Here is a 22,569-nt window from a genome sequence, read left to right on the forward strand (position 1 = left end):
GATCAACATGTAGTGGCCAAATTTAATAAAATGAGGGGGTAATTGTGGTATATAACATCATAAATTCGTAACACTTGAGAAATAACCATATGATAAAAAAAAGTGTGTGAGGGGAGTGAGATTGAGAGAGAGAGAGAGAGGTACACATACAGCGGGGGTTGTGGGTTTAGTCGAGAAGAGCGAGAGAGATGAGGTGAAAGAAATTGAGAGAGAGGTACACAGAGAGAAGGGGGTGGGGGTTTAGCCGAGAAGAGCGAGAGAGACAAGGGTAGAGAGATTGAGAGAGAGAGAGAATGGAGACATACCTCCTCGTCGTGCCGGAATCGCCACGCTGGACCGATCGCCTTGTCGTTGCTGGGTTGGAGATGGAGAAGAGGAGGCGTCGGGAGGAGGGGGCAAAATGTTTTTGCCCTAATCCACCTCCCAACCCATTCTATCGGGCATTTTTTTTTGTTTTTTTAAGTTAAAAAATTGGACACTTAAGACCCTAGGTGCGTTGACTGCACCTAGGGTCGATTTGATAGCATCGGGTGCCGCACCTGCACCTGCCTCACGTCGTGTTGCGTCGCGTTGACGCAGGTGCATCACCTGGCTGGCTGAATTCCTGTAACATAGGAAGTAATGAATTTCACCTATTTTTTCAACTTTAATCTTGTCTCTTAGAAAATCGTTGTCAAACTAAAAATGCTTAAGTTAATTATGAAATGCGAAATTCTGGGCCAGTGTCATTGTAATGAAATGGCGGTCTTCCACAAAGCACACAAATCTCTCAAAAAAAGTCTATTAGAGACACTTCAAACAAAACCCATAAAAAGGTATAAATGGAAGAATACAAATAAAATAAATGAATCTTTATTTATCACAAAAATGCTTAAGAAGCATTGGTATATTTGTTGAAGGGGATCACCCTTATTTATAATGAATGGAAGAGAAGAGGGAGAGCTCATTTTGAGCTCTCCCATAGAGGCGTTGGACCCTAGTCCACCGACTCTAATTATAGCTGTGGTCCAACTTCTATATCATAGTTAAGTTCCAACTAGGAACTTGACTACTTTATGAATCTAGTTCAAAATTAACTAGATACTGAAAAAATAAAAATAAAGAAAAAATATAATAATAATAATATATTATTATTATTATTATATATATGTTACACTTTATATTTTAACACTCTCCCTCAAACTTACGGTACAATGAGCGAAAATTTGTCTAAAAGGAAGTGAAATCTGGGAGCAATGAGAGGCTTGGTGAAGAAGTCTGCTAATTGATACTCTGATGTAACATATGACAAATCAATGATTCCATGTAAATATTCTTCTCTGACATAGTGACAATCCATCTTAATATGTTTGGTGTATTCATGAAATGTTCGGTTGCTTGCAATATAGATCACACTCTTGTTATCACAGCACATTCTTGAAGCTTGTGATGCTTCAGTTCCCATGTCAGCGAGTAGTCGCTTGAGCCAAACAACTTTCATTATAGTGGTTGCCATGGCTTTATATTCAGCTTCGGTGGAGGAAAGAGAGACCTTCTGCTGCTTTTTGCACCTCTACAAAATTAAGGATTCACCTAAGAAAAACACAAAAACCAGTGGTTGAGTGCTTATTATTGGGATCACCTTCCCAGTCAGAATCAGTATAAGCAATTAAATCTAATGACGATGAGCAGACAAGAAGAGTCCTTGTGAAAAAGAGGACTTTAATTATCTAATAATACGCAAAACCTCTCTCATATGTACAGAAGTGGGAGCATGCTGAAACTGACTAGCTGTGTGAACAACATGTGCTATATTTGGCCTAAAAATGAAAAGATGGGAAAGTGCTTCGATAAGCTGTCTGTATGGAGTATGATCATCAAGAAGTTCTCTATCATCAATTCTCATTTTAATGTTGACGACTTTTGGAGTGTTCACTTTTTTATCATCTGTAATTCCAGACCGGAAAACAATATCAAAAACAAATTTAGATTGAGATATCAAATACCCACAAGGGGAATAAACAACTTCAATTCGTAAAAAACATCTTAATAAACCTAAGTCAGTCATTTTAAAATGAGTTTTGATATTTGCAACTCCCTGTTTGTCGCCTCTGGTGATGATCATGTCATCCACGTAGAGAAGGAGGACAATGATGCTTGTATCAGATTTCTTAATAAACAAAGCAATGTCTATCAAACAAGATTTAAAAAACCAATATCAAGTATAACATGACTAAATCTGTCATACCAGGCTTTTGGTGCCTGCTTAAGACTATAAAGAGTTTTTTCTAGACGAAGAGCTTTACTCTTAGGGATACTAATACCAGGCGGAGGCTTCCATGTATATTTCTTCAATTAGATTCTCATTTAAAAAAATATTTTTGACATCCATTTGAAATATAAACCATTTTCTAATGGAGGCCAAAGCTATTAAAGTTCTGTCAGTGGTCATACGAGCCACAGGAGCAAGGGTCTCTTCATAATCAATGCCATACTCTTGGGCATACATTTTTGCCACTAGACGAGCCTTATGCCTTTACAAGAGTTCCATTACTTTTGGTTTTGACTTTGTAAGCCCGTCGACAACTTATAGGCTTCTTACTTGGAGGAATATCTTGGATAATCCAAGTGTTAGCCTTTTCCAATGCGTCCAGCTCTGTTTTCATGGTTGCTATCCATTCTACATGATTTTTGGCTTCAGAATAAGATGATGGTTCAATATATGATTGTATTAATGCAATGACTGCCCTATATGTGGGTGAAAAAGATTTGTAAGACACAAAATTTTCAGGTCGAGAAATTCTGGACGTCCTTCTGGGTGGAACTTCGAAATATTTTTCTAATGCACATGGGAGATTTTTCTCTCTACGTCTTGAATATTATAGACTAACATCCCTATGAGTTTGCTTTCCATTATCAACATCATGTTCAATATCAATTGGACTTTGATCATTGTCAAAGTCACATTCAAGATCCCATTCATTGGATTTTGAAGCTAGATCAATTAGAAAGGAATATTCGGTGACTTCCTTGGGTTTTTCAAATTCAAATAATCTTTCTTTTTCTAGAAAAGATACATTTCTTGACATACAATTTTCTATTTTGAAAATTAGAACACCTATAGTGTTTTTGATTATCGGTATATCCTAAAAAGGCACCTGAAATTGCACGAGGAGTGAGTTTGTCATTTTTGTTGGTGAAAACAAAACATTTGCATCCATAGATTCTTAGTCTAAAATAGTTAGGAAATAAGTTGACAAGTTTTTCAATTGGAGTTATATTTGTTAATAAAGAAGACGACATTCGATTAATGAGATAGGTAGCAGTTAGAGTAGCTTCAACCCAAAATCCTTTTGAAACTTGATTTGCAATTGGCAAAGTCCTTGTAGTTTCCATAATGTATTGATCTTTACGTACGACTTGACTATTTTGTTGTGGAGTGTGTGGACACGATCTTTGATGTGTAATGCCATGTAAATTGAGATAGTGTTTGAATTCTTTGGATATAAACTCTTCTCCTTAATCAGTGCGAAAAATGAAAATATCATTTTGAAATTTATTTTTAACCATTTTATGAAATATTTGAAAGTGAGTAAAGACTTCAGATTTATGTTTAAGAAAATAAATCCAAGTATGTCTAGAAAAGTTATTAACAAAAATAACATAATATGCATAACCACCTTTAGAAATGACTGGTGCAGGACCCCAAACATCCGAATGTATTAACTCAAGTGGTCTAGAAGAAACAAAAGTTTTACTATGAAACGGTAATATTTTCATTTTGCCAAGAGTGCAGTCTTTACAAGTAAAACTTTCAGAATTACAAAATTTTTCTAAACTTGGAAAATGTTGAATTTTAGACATGTGAGGATGTCCAAGTTTTTTGTGTCATAAATTTAATTCTAATTTCTGAACATTATAGCAAAATGCATTTTTGGGCAATTCTAAAAGGTCCATGTAATAGAGTTCTCATTTTTTATAGCCTTCCCCAATCATCTTCTTTGACTGACGATCCTGTATCCAACATCCATGAGAAGATAATGAGATATTATACCCATAGTCAGATATTTGAGAAACATATAAAAGATTCAGATTTAGTTTAGGGATACATCTAACTTCTGGGATAATTTTTTTTTGGATTTATGAAAATTTTCAAAACATCCTACTCATTTTATTTCAAGAGATCTACCATCAGCTGTAAAAACCTTTGATACACTTGATTTATTTTTAAGACATTCAGATAGGCTATTGACATTCAGGGTCATATGAAAAGAAGCACCAGAGTCTAGAAGCCAATGAAAGTTACCTGGATCGAAAAAAGATGCAACAACCGCTCCAGTTGAGGCGGATGCCCTTTTGTGAAGAGGTTGAAGAATCTCCATCAATTGAGCTATAGATACAAGTGCATCTTGTTATTTTGATTCTGTTTCAACAGATGCAACTCTCTTTTCTTTAACCCTGGACATTGAGGCCTATAGTGCCCCGGTTCATGACAATGGTGATAAATGACTTTTCTTTTGTCAAAGTCACCATTCTGTCTACCAAAATGAGGAGACTTGTAAGTGCAAACATAATTTCCTGGTCTAAACACTGTTAGAACGGAGTCATCATAAGTTTTTGGAGTATTTTTTCTTAGTCTATTTTCCTCCGTAGTCCGTTCTTCTATAATATCAACAATAAAAAGAAGCTTTCTACGATGTAAAAGGGCCGATTCGGTGGACTCAAATTCCGGCCTTAAACCATTTATAAATTAATAGAAATGTTTCATATCGAGTTGCTTTTGGCGAAGCTCGATATCTTTGGCACAATGTCATTTGGGCTCAAGAAAAGCCAATTCTTCCCAAAGTTAGGATAACTCATTGTAATAATCTCTAATAGTTTTTTCTTTTTGAGTCATTGTCCGAACTTTGTTTTGCAAATTACACACATGTGCAATATCTTTAAGGGAATACATATTTTAAAGGTATTTCCAAGCCTTATCGGCATGCTCAAACTTTGCAAGACTAGAGCATTTCTTAATGTCCATGCTATTAATTAGCCACAACATAATTTTTGCATGCCCTATCGTTCAATCTTTCCACTTTTTCTCATAAGTGGCCAAAGTCTTGCTTTTCTCTCCTTTCGTTAGAAAAACTTCTTTATCACTCTCAATTTTTGTGAGAGCTAGTTTAGGTTCCGAATCGAAACCATCCACTATACCCCATGACCCCTTTTCTCAAATGTGGTGCTTCATAATAGAAGCTTACATTACATAATTAGTATCATTTAATTTCATAGGCATGATGGTGATCTTATCATTGTCATCCATCTTTTATAAGGGTGAGAAAAGAAAAAATAGATGAGAGAAGAGAAGAGAGAGATAGAGAAAGAAGAGAGAGGGAATGAATGAAAAACACCATGAAAAATCCTTCAATTGCCTCTTTTCTTCAAAAGAATCTTCTCGAGTCACGAACAAGGTGATAAAACACCTTTTGCAAAAGAGGCACAAAAAACGAGGCAAAATTTCTTCAAAATCTAAGATCTCGATGGCTCTGATACCATGTAATGAAATGATGGTCTTCCACAAAGCACACAAATCTCTCAAAAGAATGTCTGTTAGAGACACTTCAAACAAAACCCATAAAAGGGTATAAATGGAAGAACACAAATAAAATAAGTGAATCTTTATTTATCACAAAAATGCTTAAGAATCATTGACACATTCTTGAAGGGGATCACCCCTATTTATAATGAATGGAAGAGAAAAGGGAGAGCTCATTTTGAGCTCTCCCATAGAGTCGTTGGACTAGGGTCCAACGACTATATCATAGTCAAGTTCCAACTTGACTACTTTATGAATCTAGTTCAAAATGAACTAGATACTGAAAAAATAAAAATAAAGAAAAAAATATAATATATATATGTTACACTTTACATTTTAACAGTCATTGCACTTCTATTATCACAAAATGTGGCAGACCTACAAATTTTCATTGCAAGAATTGTTATTAAGCTTCTAATCCTAATTATCTCAGAAATCATACCTGCTCAATCTTTAGACCTCAATATTAGAGTGCACTTCTTGCTTTTCCATAAGAGAAGATTTATTCTTAGGAATATACACCATCGTGATATTGAGCATGTAGTGTTTGAATCATCAGCCTAATCTGCATTCTAGTAACCACTGATGGATTGGTTCCTAAGGTATTCTTGTAGATGACGAAACCAAACGGAAACCTCTCTGTCATGTGCTATATTAACTAACCAGTTGTACAAAATTGCATTTTATGATAAATGTTGCACTTAAATTGTATATCTTATGTTCATACAAGCTTACACGAGCTGAACCAAGTTGAGCACCCTTTGTTCGTACTTGACTCTTTTTTTATTAATGAGCTGCTTTGTGAAGGCAAGATATTTGCTGCTTAACCTCATTGTCCCTTAGGTAATGTTGAAAAGCACCTGAAGAGTATTCTTCTCCACCACTGCTTTGAAAAAACTGAATGATTTTTATGAAGTGTTTTTCAATGAAGTTCTTAAAACTTTTGAAGGTCTCAAATAACTCAAATTTATTTTTAAGAAAATATATCCATGTGGATCTTGAGCAATCATCTACAAACAACAAATAATATCTAGTACGGGACCAAGAGAAAATTGGAGAAGGTCCCACTCATCAGTATGGATAATCTTCCTAATCTGTTCTATCTTTGGAAGTCTCTTTTACCTTATTGCTTACGAGTCTTGTTAATTGTTCAAGATTATTTTATCTTTATGCACTAAGGGACAATATAATCCATATTATGGCTTGAGACTCAATCCAAGAACTAGGGGTGGCAATTTCTGGCACGACCCGCCAACCCGCCTCTTAGGCGGGTTCGGGTTGGGCTTAAGCCAACCCGTTTAATAAACGGGTCGACCCGTGTAACCCGTTTATTAAACAGGTCGGGTTCGGGGTATGCCAACCCGCCAACCCGGCTGACCCGTTTAATAAACGGGTTAGGCGGGTGGGTCAACCCGCCAACCCGTCTGCCCGACCCGGCAACCCGTCTGCCCGACCCGCCAACCTGCCAACCCAACCGCCAACCCGACCCGTCAACCCGACCCGCCAACCTGCCTACCTGCCAACCCGATCCGTCAACCCGCCAAACCGACCCGCGAACCTGAAAACCCGTTTACCCGACCCAACCCATTTATTAAATGGGTTGGCGGGTCGTGTCGGGTTACCCGTTTATTAAACGGGTCGGGTTCGTGTTTGCCACAGCCGACCCGTTTAATAAACGGTTCGGGTTCGGGTTGAGGTATGCTGACACGCCAACCCGACCCGATTGCCACCCCTACCAAGAACCGTGGGTTCATTTTATTTCTTGAGAAAAGAGGATTCACTGGCCTTGCTTCAGTTTTATGCACATGGTTAGCGGGTTCTCCATTTTAGGTGACAGTTGGATGCATGACCTGATGTTCCAAACACACTATGACTATGCATGTCTTTGAATGGGAGAATGTTCTAAAAAAAGACAGAAAGATGATGTGCTCAGTACTTAATCCAAGTGAACTATGCTTTAAAAGATTTCCTTGACTTGGAAAATCTTTTTAAGACAGACCTCCTATTGATTTGACAAACTGCCAGAGTCCTGAGTAAAGTTTGCTTATTTGAAAGCTGCCTGTTTCTTTGTGTAGTTTAAAATCAAAAGGCATCCATTCATATCTTCTTGAGTTTTAGAGCGTTGTGTCTTCTCATGCTGGAATCTTTCTCTGTCCATGACAACATGCAGTTGCAAAGTTGGACTGATTGCATTCATTTTGGATATTATTCAATGACTGTTCATTTTATTAAAACTTGTAAAAAGAAATAATGTGAAAAAAATATAAAAAGAGAAAAATGATGAATTTCCCATTAGGTATGGACTAAATATCTGGATCCTCTGGGAACTCACACAGTTGTTGGTGCTATGGGTGTATGCCTTGTTGGCCCCCATACCTAGTCATGTGAATGATAGTTTTGTGAAGGACTTTAACTTTCAGTTCTGTAGTCACTATTCTTTTATCAGAATGCTCCCATAAATTGATTTCTTTACTAGTTTTTTTGACATTTTCTCTGCCAATGTTTATAGATGCATGCTATCTTTTTGTTCTTTACCATTTATGTAAGTCATTTTTTTCCCTACAGCAACTTTCAGATTTTGAACTGTTTACCCTGGATGATATTGATGCTGCATTTCAAAATGTGACCCGGTTAACATATTCCCAGAATTACCATCTTTCAGGTTGGTTTTACGATGTTGCATCTTCTTTCAAATGGTCCTGCTTGGTCAAACTAAATCTTACGTATCTATTCTTAAGTAGGTAAAGGAGAGGGGGTAGTTATTGCCCCTCATGTGGCAGGGCATCTCCTGGGAGGCACAATATGGAAGATCACTAAAGATGGGGAGGATGTTGTGTATGCCGTAGACTACAACCATCGAAAAGAGAGGTCATTATTTCTAGTGATTTCCATCCACGTTTACTTGCATGTTTTTGCTTTGTAATTGGTATCTGACTACAATGCTGATGATGATTAGGCATTTAAATGCAACCATTTTAGGATCTTTTGTGCGTCCAGCTGTATTGATTACAGATGCTTATAATGCATTAAATAATCAGCCATACAGACGTCAAAGGGATCAAGACTTGTTAGGTAGTTCTCTTTCTCTGGGTATTGCTTGTGTAGTAATTGTTTTATACCTGGCATGATGAAGATGCTTTAGATTGGGTTCATTTGTTGGACAACCTCTTTTTCTCAAAAGAAATCATGTGGAGCTTATTTTTTGCTTGTTTAGGCCAATCTTTTATTTATTTATTTATTTATTTTTAATTTTTTCTTCTTCATATCTGATTCTTTGGTTTCAGTGAATAAATTTAATAAAGTTTGATTTCTAACTAGCATTTAGATGGTCTGTGTTTTCATCTTGCTTTTAAGTATGTGAATGTTGCTGTTTGCTATCTTAACTGATCTTTTAGAATCTTTAGAACACAAAAGTAAACTGTAAGGCTGAAGCTATGGGACTTGAGAGTTTAAGTGAGTGGACCTCAAGTTGCATTTGCTGAAAGCAGTCATTCAGAATAAGTGTGCTTCCCTTCATCTTTGAGGGTCTTATGCAGTTCCACCCAATGCGAGATTAAGGTGTAGGCAAACATCAAATGGATTGCATCTAACAGCAATTGGATGTGCTCTTGTTTTGTGGGAAAGGGTTTCTGACTGCATTTATAGGAATTTGAAATTTTCCTTTCCTTTGTTCTGTTGGGAAAGGCTTTCTCTCCCACCTTGTTTCTTAATTCAATGACAAATTCTCTTCTGCTGCTTACAAGAGAAAAACCTCTAGCTCCACCAGGATATCTTCTTTGAATATCTCATCAGAGTATGCAAATATTCCTTAATTCTGAGGTATGAAGAGGCATGATGTGTCTACTGTTGCATACATTAAATTCATTAATGTTGTTTGTGTTCTCTTTTAGCCCATGTTTATAATGTTGGCTCGAATGTTTTAATCTCTGTACAGCACTATCATTCAGAACTGTAGCTATTATTGATCATGAACCTGCCCTCTATCTTGTTTTCAGTCCTTCCATTTCACTTGAGAAAGATATCAGTCAGTGAACTAGTTTTGTTTCTTGCTTTGGAAATTCTTTTCTGGAAAGTTTGTGCCAAGTCAAATATTCATCCTCTGCAATTTGTTCTGATTGGGAACATGACCAATGTGTGAGCTGATCAATTCAGTTGAGAAAAGTAGCATATAGGAATAGGAATGATGCTTCTGGCTTCGTATTTTCCTTGTTTTGCCAGAAACTATATTGAAGGCTCTGCGAGCAGGTGGAAATGTGCTGCTTCCAATTGATACTGCTGGACGAGTGTTGGAACTTATCTTAATATTGGAACAAGTTAGTGGGATTAATGTTGTCCATAGTTATACATAAGCTGTCTTTTGTAAACTCTTAAAGTCATTTTGGTTTTGCAGCACTGGGCACAGGATCATCTCAATTATCCTATTGTATTTCTTACCAATGTTGCTGCAAGTACAATTGATTACGTCAAAAGTTTTCTTGAATGGATGAGCGATTCTATTGCAAAGTCCTTTGAGCAATCACGTGACAATGCTTTTGTCTTGAAGTAAGGCCTCTAAACTGCTATAATACATCATGCACCTTGAAGCTCTTATTCAGTTGTATTTGTTAAAATGTATTGTGATTATCTTTTATATATATATATATATATAGGGTATTTGACCAGGGGTATTTTGGTCATTTTGTACATGTAATAGGTGCTGTCCATCAGGGACAGTTTTGTGTTTTCATTTTTATTTTTCTTTTTTGTATTTTAACTTTTAGATTAGGGGCTCTATGGTCGATATGACCATAGAGCTGTTGGGGCTCCCCAACGGTCATAAATATGACCATCGGGGAGCTCCCAATGTCTAATATTGGGAGCTCCCCAATGTTACCTCTTGTATATAAAGGGCTATTGGCCCCTTCTCATATGAATACTTGCTCTAAGCATTTATGAAATAAGACGTATATTTTTATGTTTGTGTTCTCTCTCTTTTGAGAGGTTTATGTGTTAGCCCTTAGTTGCTTTTGTGTATTTGGCCCATAAGTGACACTTGTATTTGTGTATGTGCACATTTGTAGCCCCTTTGTGGCCTTGTTGTAGTGCACTTGTTGTTTCATTACATGGTATCAGAGCTAGAAACTCTTGAGGGCATGAGGATTCATAAAAAGAAAGTGTTGAAAGGAGGTGTTGGGAGCTCGGATCGTGTAAAGAAGCCTATGGTGCATTTACATCAACTTTGGACAACTATTCTTCTTCTCTCTCTCTCTCTCTCTTTATTTTTCCATTCATTCTCCTCTTCTTTTCCACTATCGCTGATAAAGAGATTGTAATGGTTGTTCACATCAAATTTGATGTGAAAAACTACAATATGTGGGCCGCGGTGGTAAAAAGAATTCCTTTGGGAAATGATATGGCAATTTGTTAATGATTCCGCATTGGAACCACCACTAGTTCTCACAAAAATAGTTGTTAGAGATGATGGTGGGTCTAAGGAAGAGAGCCTTAAAGAAATTGATAGAGAAAAAACTATGTTTGAATATAAAAAAACATAGGGTGAGAAGTAGGGCATGCCAAAGTTCTTTCTATCTTCATGGGTAGTATATATAAGGAGCCTTGCTCCAACATACTTGAATTTGAAAGATCCGATGAAGCTTGGGTATATGTTAGACAAGCATATACTAGAAAAGATGTGGCTCACAAGTGGGATATGAAGGATAGAATAATAGTTGCAAGCAAGGCGATAAAACTATATGGGAATACTATAGTACCTTCAAAAGGCTTCGGGACCAATTGGCTAAACTTGAGCCTATATGGGAAACTTCGAATGATGCTCAATAATGAAAAAAATTGCATGAAGAACAATTGTTCCAATTCTTTATAGGTCTTAGAACCAAATTTGAGCAAGTTCGGGTCAATATTATTCATATGGAAAAACCTCTTCCCCTACATGAAGTCTTGGCTCAAGTATGTATGGAAGAGACAAGATTGAAATCTACGTTCGATTCTAAGGAGATTAAGGATAATGTTTTGGCTGTCTGAAGTTTGGGTGCCAATACAAATGTGAAGTCTAAATATGATGACAAGAAGAGAAGGAGCATAATAACGTGTCATAATTGTGGAGAACCAGGCCTTATCAAGCCCTATTGTCTTGAATTCAAAGAGAGAGAAGACAAAAATGTGGCATCCGTGAGAACGTCTCATGAAGAAAGAAGTGGGACCAATGAAGATTCAAGATTCATTGGAACCATGTTCTCTCAAATTATAGAGGCCCTTCATCCAGTAATCAAGAACTCCTCTTCCTCTCTATCTGGAGTCGCGGTCTCTATATCTTCACCTTCTAGAAACGTTTCTTGGCTTTTAGATTCTGGAGCCTCATTTCATATGACTCCACATATATCTTATTTTTTGAGAGTAACAGTAAGTCAACTTTAAATAATGTTTTTGCCGCTGATGTGTCTTCTTTTAACATAAAAAACATTGAAAATTTTAAAAGTTCTTCAAAAATTTCTATTACAAAAGTTACACTTTTCCAAAACTAAATTTAAATCTTCTTTCTGTTTCACAAATTACCGACCATGGTTATAGTGTCTCCTTCTCATCTAAACAATGTTTTGTACAAGATCTGCAGTCTGGGAAGCAGACTGGGGAAGGACATAGAGAAGGAGACCTCTACTACATGGATCATCTTCTTATTCTAAAAAGCAATTTTTGTTGTATTGTTCAAAATGTAGACTTAGTTTTGTGGCATCAAAGACTATTAATCCTAGTTTATCAAAATTATCTCATGTACCCCATTTGAACAAATTTTGTAATGAAAAATTCCATTGTGAAGATTGTGTTTTTGGCAAAATGAGAGTTCTTTCCTTTTCCAAAGGACCTTCTTTTCATTTAAACCGTTTGAATTAGTGCACTCGGATGTATGAGGACCTTCCCTTATCTTATCTAAAGGTGGTTTCTCTTATTATGTGTTATTTGTTCATGATTATACTGAATTTTCTTTGATATATTTTCTTAGGCACAAGTATGACGTTTTTGAAAACTTTAAAAATATCATGACCTTATTAAAATCAATTTAAAGTTGAAATTTCCAAGTTCTGCTCCAACTTTGGGGAGAGTTTATGTCAAATGATTTCAAAACATATTTTAAAAATAATGGAAGTGTTAATCAAAGATCATGTGCTTATACACCACAAAAAAATAGACTAGCTGAGAGAAAACCTAGGTACATAGTTGAGACTACTAGAACTCTTTTGATTTCAAAAAATGTTTCAAAACATTTTTGGATTGAAGCTTGATTGACGGTTGTATATCTTATCAACAAACTTCCATCATCTAAACTTCAAAACATTTCTCCTTATGAAAAACTCTTTAAATCTTTCATGATTATCTTAGATTATGACCTTTTGGATGTGTCTTGTTCTCACCAATAAAAATGATAAACTTTCTCCTAAAGCTATACCACTAAAGCTATACCATTTGCTTTATTTGGATGCGGGGAAACTTAAAGAGGGTTCAGATGTTTTGATTTTGAAAGTGACAAACTATATATATCAAGGAATGTTTATTTTCTAGAAAATGAAAGTTTCTTTCAAAATATGCCTATGAAGAATTCTAAGTATCATTTTTACTTCAATTATTACCTTAAAGTAGTGATACTTCATTTGAAAATGTTAGTAATGAAGAACCTCAATTAAATATTCAAGATGGTGAAAATATTGAATCTAAAAGACCTAGCATAATTAAATATAGCAGACGGGAAAATAATAGACAACCAAATGCTCTAGAAAGTTACTCCACATTAGAAACTCAACAATTAGAAGGTGTCAAGATCAGATCCGACCTCTAGACCCCCGAATAGGTTTGTCTTATATAAATCTTTTTTCCCACAATATAGAGCCTGTTTAGCTTAAATTTTGTCATATTTTGAACCTGTCACATATAAACAAGCAAAAGAATATCTCGAATGAATAAAAGCTATGAATAAAGAATTAGAAGCACTCAAAATTCTAAGACTTGGGAAATATTTGACCTGCCTAAAGTTTAGAAAACTATAGGTTGCAAATGAATTTATAAAGTTAAAACTAAGAGTGATGGGACTTCAGAGAGGAACAAGTCCAGGTTAGTTGCCAAGGGGTATGCACAAAAATACTGGATAGACTATGATTAGACATTTGCACCCGTAGCCAGGATGACTTCAGTTGGGACCCTTATAGCTGTTGCTGCTGTTAAATGTTGGCTTATCTACCAAATGGATCTCAAAAATGTATTTTTAAATGGAGATTTAAAAGAAGTTATATGGATTCACTTCTTGGATATGAAGTTCCTTTTGGTAAGCTGCTTCGATTAAGAAAGACTCTTTATGGTTTAAAACATGCACCCTGCTTAAACTTGGTTTTAAATTATGTTATACTGATACTGACATGTTTACTAAGAAATCTAATACAAGGATTGTAATTCTTTTTTATGTTGATGACATTATCATCACAGGTGAAGACAAACAGGGAATAAAGCATATTAATTGTGTTCTTAACAAATATTTTGAAATGGCTGATCTTGGATTTCTTAGATTTTTCTTAGGAATTATGGTTGCTTATTCTCGTAGGGGATATTTACTTTCTCAAAACAAGTTTGCTAATGATATCATTGATAGGTTAGACATTACTGATGAAAATATGGTGGATACCCCTAAAGTTATTAATACCATGATAAAGATTGATGATGAGACACCTATGGAGGATCCTACTCCGTATTGCCAAATGATTGACACTTTGACTTATTTAACTATTACTAGGTCTGATATTGCGCATACAGTCCATACTGCTAGCCAATTGCAACATTCTTCCACCGCAGTTCGCATGAGTGCTCTGATGAGAATTGTTAGATACTTACAGACCTCTACCTCTAGAGGTCTTTTGTTATCCTCCTAATCCTCTCTTGAGTTGATTGCTTATTCTGACTCAGATTGTGGACGAGATCCAAATGATTAACACTTAACTATTGGTTTTTGTGTATTTTTTGGTGATTCTATGGTGTAGTGGAAGTGCAAAAAGCAACAAAAGTATCATTATCATTTATTAAAGCAGAGTACTGTGCAATGACTACTACAACATCAGAAATCGTGTGGTTGCGAAGATTACTTGAAGATATGAGCGTTCATCTTCAGACACCTTCGAGACTATATTGTGATAATAAGAGTGCGATATACATAGCTGACAACCATACATTTCGTGGAAGGACCAAATGTATAGAAATGGATTGCCACTATGTGCGTGGAGAATTCCTGAGGCAGACCATTATCCTACCGTATGTCATTTTCGATTATCAATTAGTGGACTTCTTCACCAAGGTGCTTCCATCACCTCGTTTTCATTTTCTTCTTGACAAACTTTTGGTGATCACACCATAAGTTTGAGGGGGTGTTAACATGTATTGTGTTATCTTATATATATATAATTTAGGTATTTGACCAGAGGTATTTTGGTCATTTTGTACATGTAATAGGTGCTGTCCATTAGGGACAGTTTTGGGTTTTCATTTTTATTTTTATTTTTTGTATTTTAACTTTTAGATTAGGGGCTCTATGGTCAACATGACCATAGAGCTGTTGGGGCTCCCCAAAGGTCATAAGTATGTTGGGAGCTCCCCAATGTTACTACTTGTATATAAAGCAATCATACCTTCTATGAATGCACCAAGCATATTGAAATTGACTGTCTCTATGTTCGAGATGAATACCTAAGAGGGACAATTTCATTGCCTTATGTCACATTTGAATATCAGTTGGCCGACTTCTTCATCAAAGCACTTCCAAGTCTTCGCTTTCTGTTTCTCCTTAACAAACTTTCAGTTTTCTCCCCGTAAAGTTTGATGAGGGGTGTTAAAATATATATATATATATATATATTTATATACCAAAATACTCGATAGGGGTATTTTGGTCTTTTCATTGTACTCTTTATCTTTATGTAATTTTTAGTCTTTTTCTTTTTTAGTCTTTTTTACCTTTTTATTTTATTTGTCATTATTGGGACCATTGGCGGCCCCACCTAAATAGGCGTTGGGGTCCCCAACGTCTATTAGGGGGAGCCCCAATGACCTCCCTTTTCAACCCACTCTTTTTGTATATAAAGGGGACTTCCCCCTCTTGTATTGTAGTGAGTTCTCTCACATTTCCTCTTCAATAATATTCCTTTTCCCTTTTGGCATTCACCCCATAGTGGGTTTGTGTAACGCTCCGAAATTTAACCCAAATTTTTGAGGATTTTTTTTATAACAACAAAAATATTCAAATTAACCGGGTTAAGCGTTTCAGGCATATCACAAGAATCATCAAAGCAACTAACATTTATTTCATTTATTAAAGTTTAAAACATAATATTAGAGTTCAGAATAACCGAATGACAACAATAACTAAATTAAATTTTTAACATCCTGAGAACACAATAGATCATATATCCTGATCCGCATACCATCCCGCAACCTCTCTTTATCGCTTACTCTTTTCCTGAAAAATAATAAAATAATTTGTGTTAGACTACAACCAGTCTGCGTAGGAAAATACTATGATTGTGCAAATATACTATGTAACAAATATACAATGTAATTGAATAGTCATGAACAATAAAGTATGATACTAAGCATGACATAATTGAACAAGTAACGTGGAAATTAATCCATTACATATCATAAAGCTAACTCACTAAAAGCATATCATGAATCATCACCTACTCAAACAAATAATTATAGGTTTAAATAATTAATCACATTCTTGATTAACTATTTACAAGTTAACAAGTTCAAGTACAAAGCTCATAATCTTTTGTCTGAGTGATAAGAAGTTAAATTTAATGTTTCTATTGAATTATCACGCGGGTACTCGCAGGCCAAGGCAACCGTAACAGAAGAGAATATTCAGGGGTTTATTATGCATTTTTATTTTATTAACCCGAATGTCTAACTGAAATTGAAATCCTAAGGGAGCGGTTGAATGACAGAGAGAACCTCCCAAAGGCCCAAAACAATAGGATGCATCTCTAACTTTTGCATAACATGGAGCTACCGCCTAGGACAAGATTTGGTAGTCCGAGTCCCCTAACTCCGAGGACGGGGGACCAACGAGCCATTGTTGCTCGAAGCAAGAAGCACATGTCTTTGGAGTTGTGTACCACCTATCCTCTCCAAGGTAAGCCCGAATCTGAGTGGGTTGTTGGATTATTAATTTGTATTTCTCGATTTGTCAGGGTTTTCCCTGATTTGAAACCAGTACTCAAAGACACTGGAGTTCCCCAAAATTTTGAACCATACCTCAGGAGTAGTAGATCCCCAACCGTTCATACCTTAAATAGGTAGGTTAACCAACCTTTATCTATTTAATTGTGCAGACCCACTCAGAGTGCTTCCATACCTTTAAACCAGATAAGCACGAATGCCCTGGTACCTTTAAACCAGTCAAGCAAAAATTATTATATTTCAATTTGCTTGTGTATTCAATTTATAAACTCGAGTCATTGCAGAACCCTCAAAACCTTGGCTTGACAATTCATGTGCCAACAATAAACCAATCTCTATTTCATCGAGTATAATTCTATGATAACAAAATCTTGAACCCAACAATATATATGAGTAGGGCACATGCAATTATTCCATAGTATAAAAATGTTTCTGAGCACTTGAATAATTTCAGAAACATGCAGTGCATAGTTCAAGTATGCAGATCCAGAGATTTTCATATTGCCCCTATATTCAAAATATTTTTTTTCCAAAGCAAATTACACTATATAAGGAAACCATACATAAATCTACAATAGCATTTGTTTACATACGGACTTAATAGCCCAGAAATATGGCCAAGATAAACATGTTCACCTCAAATATCATAAATGAAATAGGCACAATTACATAACAAGGATGCTTGTAAAACCCACAAAAAAATTTATTTATTTTTATTTGGACCGGGCTGGATTCGAACCCGGACCCGACCCGGATCCGCCAGGTGTTAGTCGGCTGCGTGCTTATAAAAGCACGCAGCGACAAAGGGGGGAGGTTTCTCGAAACCTCCTTCCTCTCTGTTCTCCCATTCTCTCTCTCTCTCTCTCTCTCGTATCCCTCTTGGTACCCGACCCCCTCTCCCTCTCTCCTTGCGTTTGCCGAGCAGCGGCCTCCGGCGACGCTCGCATGCCTGCGACCTTCCCTCCGGCAACCCTCCAAGTACGCGTTGCCTCCTCTTCTCCTTCGTTCGTTTTTCTCTCCCTCACCTCTTTGTTGCGTAGGGAAGGGGGGCTGAGCCGCCTTCCTGCTGTCCTAAATCGCAGGGGAGGGGCAGAGCCCCCTCCCTGCGACACCTTTTAGCGAGGGAGGGGCCGAGCCCCCTCACGATGACCTCTGTTTGCAGGGGAGGGGTCGAGCCCCTCCCTGCACCCTTGTAGGCAAGGGAGGGGTCGAGCCCTCTCTGTGCTCCCTGCCCCCAAAGGAGGAGTCGAACCCCCTCCCTGCACCACCTTTAGCAAGGGAGGAGTCGAACCCCCTCCCTGCACCACCTTTAGTAGGGGAGGGGCCCAACCTCCTCCCTCCTCCCTGTACCCCCTGTATGCAAGGGAGGGGCTAAGCCCCTTCCCTGCGTACCTTTTGGCAGGGATGGGGCCAAGTCCCTCTCTGTGCACTCATTTTGCAGGGGAGGGGTCGATCCCCCCTTCCTGCACCCTTAGTTTGGCGGGGGAGGGGCCGAGCCCCCTCCCTGCGCCTTCTTCTTCTAGTAGGCAGGGGCGTTGCCTCTGCCTCTACTAACTTCGGCAGGCAGGGGGAAGCCCCCTGCCTCCCCCTTTGTGATCGACGGGCAGGGGCCTCGCCCCTACCTCCTTGCTCCTTCGGCAGGCAGGGGTGAAGCCCTCTGCCTCCCTTATTTTTGTTAGGGAGGGGCGTTACCCCTGCCGCTCTTCCACCTTGTCAGGAAGGGGCACAACCCTTGCCTACTCTCGCTTTCGGAAGGCAGGGGCGCAACTCCTGCCTCTGTTCTATTTTTTGGAAGGCAGGGGCTTAACCCCTGCCTCTGTATGAACCATCGTTAGGCAGGGGTGCATCCCCCATGCCTCCCTGTTTTTCACGTTCAATAGGTTTGCAGGGGCACGATGCTCCTGCCTCTGCTTCTTTCACGTCAGGACAGCGGCAACGCCCCTGTTCTCTCTACCTTTCTGTTTGAGATAGCATGTTGACGTCTCGCTTTTGCAGCTTGTACGACGGGTCCCGCTCGCGCCCGCGACCCAAGCTGTCCATCGCTTGCACCTGCAGACGCTAGTAATCTCGCAACTCCCCAAGGTAGGGGAAGATTGCACGGAGGACTTGGACAATTGAATTAAGTTCAATTAACTAAAAAGGACAATTAAATAAATATATATGCACATATATATTTATACGAGTACACATTTAACTCAAGGATGCCGTTTCACGATCCGTGTCTTTTACTTTCTGTCATGTGTTTCCTTTGCCGTCGCGCTTTGCGCCCCGGCTCTTGCTTTTGCAAATGTTTCGTTACTGCCTTGCCATTAGAGATGACGCTCGGGTTTTCGCTCATTACATGTGCTATAAAGGCATCCTCGTGGAGGATGGAAGAGGCATTTACCATTATCCTTCTTGCGATTAGAGTTGAGTCAGGGGCTTAACGATACATCATCGTCTAAGGAGAGGAATCCCTAGCAGGGATCCTAGCTTTTCGAGTGAGCAGTCCTGCAAAGTAGACTTGAGAATTTAGGGAGCTGCGCAAAAGCATCAAAGACGGCCCAAATCGAAGTATTTGGAAGGATGTGATTGACTGGTTCTGTTCGTCTATCCGACATATCTTGGGTAACCCCAAATTTGGGTTGAGCGAACTTCTTAGCGGGGGTTTTGTTGAGAAACCCGTATCTCGTTCATCGGGGCCGGTATCGAGTCATGCGAGGCATGTAGATACCACGATAGTGGATGGGATTCTAGAAAATCGCATGCCAAATGTTGGCACAAGCTGTTGCATGTTTCAAAAGATAAATAATGTCAAAAGTAAAGTTTGAGAAACATTACATCTTTGCGAAACACTTCTGTTGAGGCTCCTATTGAGGAGCTTTATCCCTTTCATTTTAGAGTACTTATAGTCGTGCACTGCACGTTAGTACTGCGATGATCGGATGAGACGGTCGTACGACCTCGAACAATGCTAAATGCACAATGCTGTAAACACATAAAAATGGGATCGCCTTTACAGGCAAGATGCTCGAGTGGTTAAAAGGTCACAACATGTAGAATAAGTCGTTAGTTATGCAACACCTAACACACCCATTCGTTCTTTGGTTTCTGTCAAGGGAGAGGATGGATCAGTATAAAAACTCCAATGGACAGGTTGTTAACAACCACCCCACGGGCAAAGATCCGGCCTCCCCAGTCATTCGGGTTAGGAAAATGGACTACTAGACATTATCCTAGGTGGTAGATCCTATGGACTTCTGCAGAAGTTGGATGCATTCGTTGCCAAGTAACTGCCTTTGGGGAATCCTCTCTCGGCTGAAAGCCGTCCCCTTAAGAGCAGACTCAATTAACTATTCAGGTTATTGAAAATACATAGAATAACAGACACCCGAACTAGTCTCAATGGTTTCTACGATTTGTCTGCGCGTACTCGCAGACCAGTATTTTCGAAACATAAGTCTGTTCACACCAGTTGATGGGTCATAAGACTTGTTAGTTGCGTAGTAGTTCACAACTTACGATCAAATGAATCATCATGTTGCCTTTGACAGTTGCACTGCTTACTTGCTTTGAACTGCTTACCTTCTTATCGGTTTAACTGCTGATCTGCCATAAACTGCTTAACATGTTGAATTAAATGCTCTTAATTCAGTTTCCTGTAGTCTCTCTTGTGCACCTACTAGTTTTTCGCGAAACTAATCCATTTTATGGGTACATGTGATTATTAGGTACACCATGGACGATGACAAGATGACTTCAAGATTTTCTTTTTTTGCTCTTAGCTCGCGTCCTGGACCTTTTTGGGTTTTGTCACGGATTTTCCTTTGGATATCCGAATTTTGTACTATTTGGAAACTTCTTTAAATGAAAGTGGCTTTTTCAAGTGTTTTGCAAGTAACATGTGTAGTGAGTTTTGGTTCCCAAAGTTGTCAGCTTGCCTTTCTAAATTCAACAAAAGAATTATCTTCCGCTGATTATATAAACAAACTCTGAAAGGAAAGAAATTTTCTTCTAGTCTCTTGCGTGTTTTCTGAAAGGTTCGCAAGTTTGAAATTTTGAGGCGTTATAATGCTTCTGCAAACCATATGATACAATCTATATTCGATCATAATTTCTGTTATAAAACTTGAAACAAAATTTAATTTCAGTTATGTACCAAACCGAAACATTTTTGTGTCTTTGGGTATATAGCACATAAATTGATTTTTGTTCAAAACATTTAAAACAAAAACTATAACGTAAATAATGAACTTAACTATATGACATCCTATCACAACCCATACCGCAGAGTGGCAGTTTTCACAATATTTATATATATATATATATTAGTTTTGATCAGTTTAATTTATGTGTATCAGTATTTGAAGTCCCATCACGGTTCCTGTTAACGTAATTTAGAAACATACAGGTACTTCGTATACAGGTTGTACAGAAATACAACAGGACAGCAAATCCATTTTTCTAAAATCCACACTTTTCAGAAATAGAAACTTACATACATACATGTGGTTCTCTATTCTATCCATATTAATCAACATCTTTATGTAACATGCTGCTCAAAACTCAGAATAAGTAATTTAGTGTCTGGATCATTCTAACTTGTGCATATTGGTCATTGAGTGTAATGTAGCGTATCAAATGACATCACTTTTCACCTCAAAATTTTCAGTTAGCAATTTCAAGAAATATAGTATGCACTACAGATTTTCCCCATGGCGAAGCTATGTAAAACAGATTATAATCTGCCAAAATTAAGCAGTCATATTCAGACATACAAACACGCAGACTCATTGATGCCAAAACACATGCAGTTGCAGTTTTAGGTTAAAGCACAAATATACAAATTCATCGGTGTAAACCTGCATACATTCATAACAGACACATTTTTTTTTCACAAATGATACAATGATAATTACATGTTCAAAACTACAAGCTAGGCTTTGATCCACAACCCTCATTCACAAGGGCACGCCACTCTAATCATTTAGGGAAAAACCCCTCTATATATATATTTGAATCATCAGAATGTCATGGATTTTTTTTTTACATTATATCACATATTTGAAACAAATACACTGCAAAAACATGGTTACCCTACCTTTGAACTGAAAATCCCCAAATTTGTTTGATTGCTTCCTTCCGGCTGCCGTGAAACCGAGCCCTCTTCACGCCGATTCCGCGAACACGAGCAAGAGAGAGATGGAAATCCGAGGTAACGAGAGAGAGGATTAAATGAGGGATCTTAAAGAGAGAGAGAGAGAGAAACGGAAGGGGTGGAGATCGTGGGAGAGGTGGGTCGGTTACCCCCTCTTCCACCTCCAGCTGCGTGAACACGATATTCACGCAGCCTTCTTTTTCATCTTTATGAGTAAACCCTTTTTAGGGTTTACATTTTTTTTTAAATTTGCATTTCGCCCCCTTCCTCACGCATGATAGCGTGAACCCAAAATGGGTTTGGGTCTTGTGACTCGCGACCCATTACGGTTTGGGTCCAAACGTCGACTATCCGGATCCAAGGGTTCGAAGTTTTCTTTATACCATGAGTTGGAACCATGGATCCAAATTAATATTCATGGATCCAAGCAAATTATTATGGATCCCCATAAAGTGTTATAGGTCTAATATAGAAATTTTCTCATTAACATCTGGTTTAAACTTCGCGGATCCGCTCAATTCATCCTGGATCCAATATCAAATCTGACAATGATATTGAGGATCCAATATCAGAGATCTGATCCGTTTGACCGAAATCTATTATTAGGTATTCAACTAAATGTTCGTTATCCGATATCTAGGATCCGAATGGAATATCGAAG

The 22,569-nt window shown here is 37.8% G+C and overlaps 1 protein-coding gene across 1 annotated transcript in view; it reads left to right on the forward strand.

The window, feature by feature from the left end:
* The window catches only part of CPSF100 (cleavage and polyadenylation specificity factor 100), an 88,759-nt gene that overhangs the window by 6,638 nt on the left and 59,552 nt on the right, over positions 1-22,569 (forward strand). Inside the window, exons 3-7 of the mRNA XM_089991481.1 lie at positions 8,126-8,222; positions 8,302-8,428; positions 8,517-8,632; positions 9,779-9,873; positions 9,951-10,102. Coding sequence (XP_089847607.1) covers positions 8,126-8,222; positions 8,302-8,428; positions 8,517-8,632; positions 9,779-9,873; positions 9,951-10,102 — 587 coding nt within the window. The remainder of the gene's footprint in view (positions 1-8,125; positions 8,223-8,301; positions 8,429-8,516; positions 8,633-9,778; positions 9,874-9,950; positions 10,103-22,569) is intronic.

This window comes from Nuphar pumila, chromosome 16 (genome assembly GCF_984573655.1).
Source record: "Nuphar pumila chromosome 16, dmNupPumi1.hap1.1, whole genome shotgun sequence".
In the NCBI taxonomy this organism is placed as follows: domain Eukaryota; kingdom Viridiplantae; phylum Streptophyta; class Magnoliopsida; order Nymphaeales; family Nymphaeaceae; genus Nuphar; species Nuphar pumila.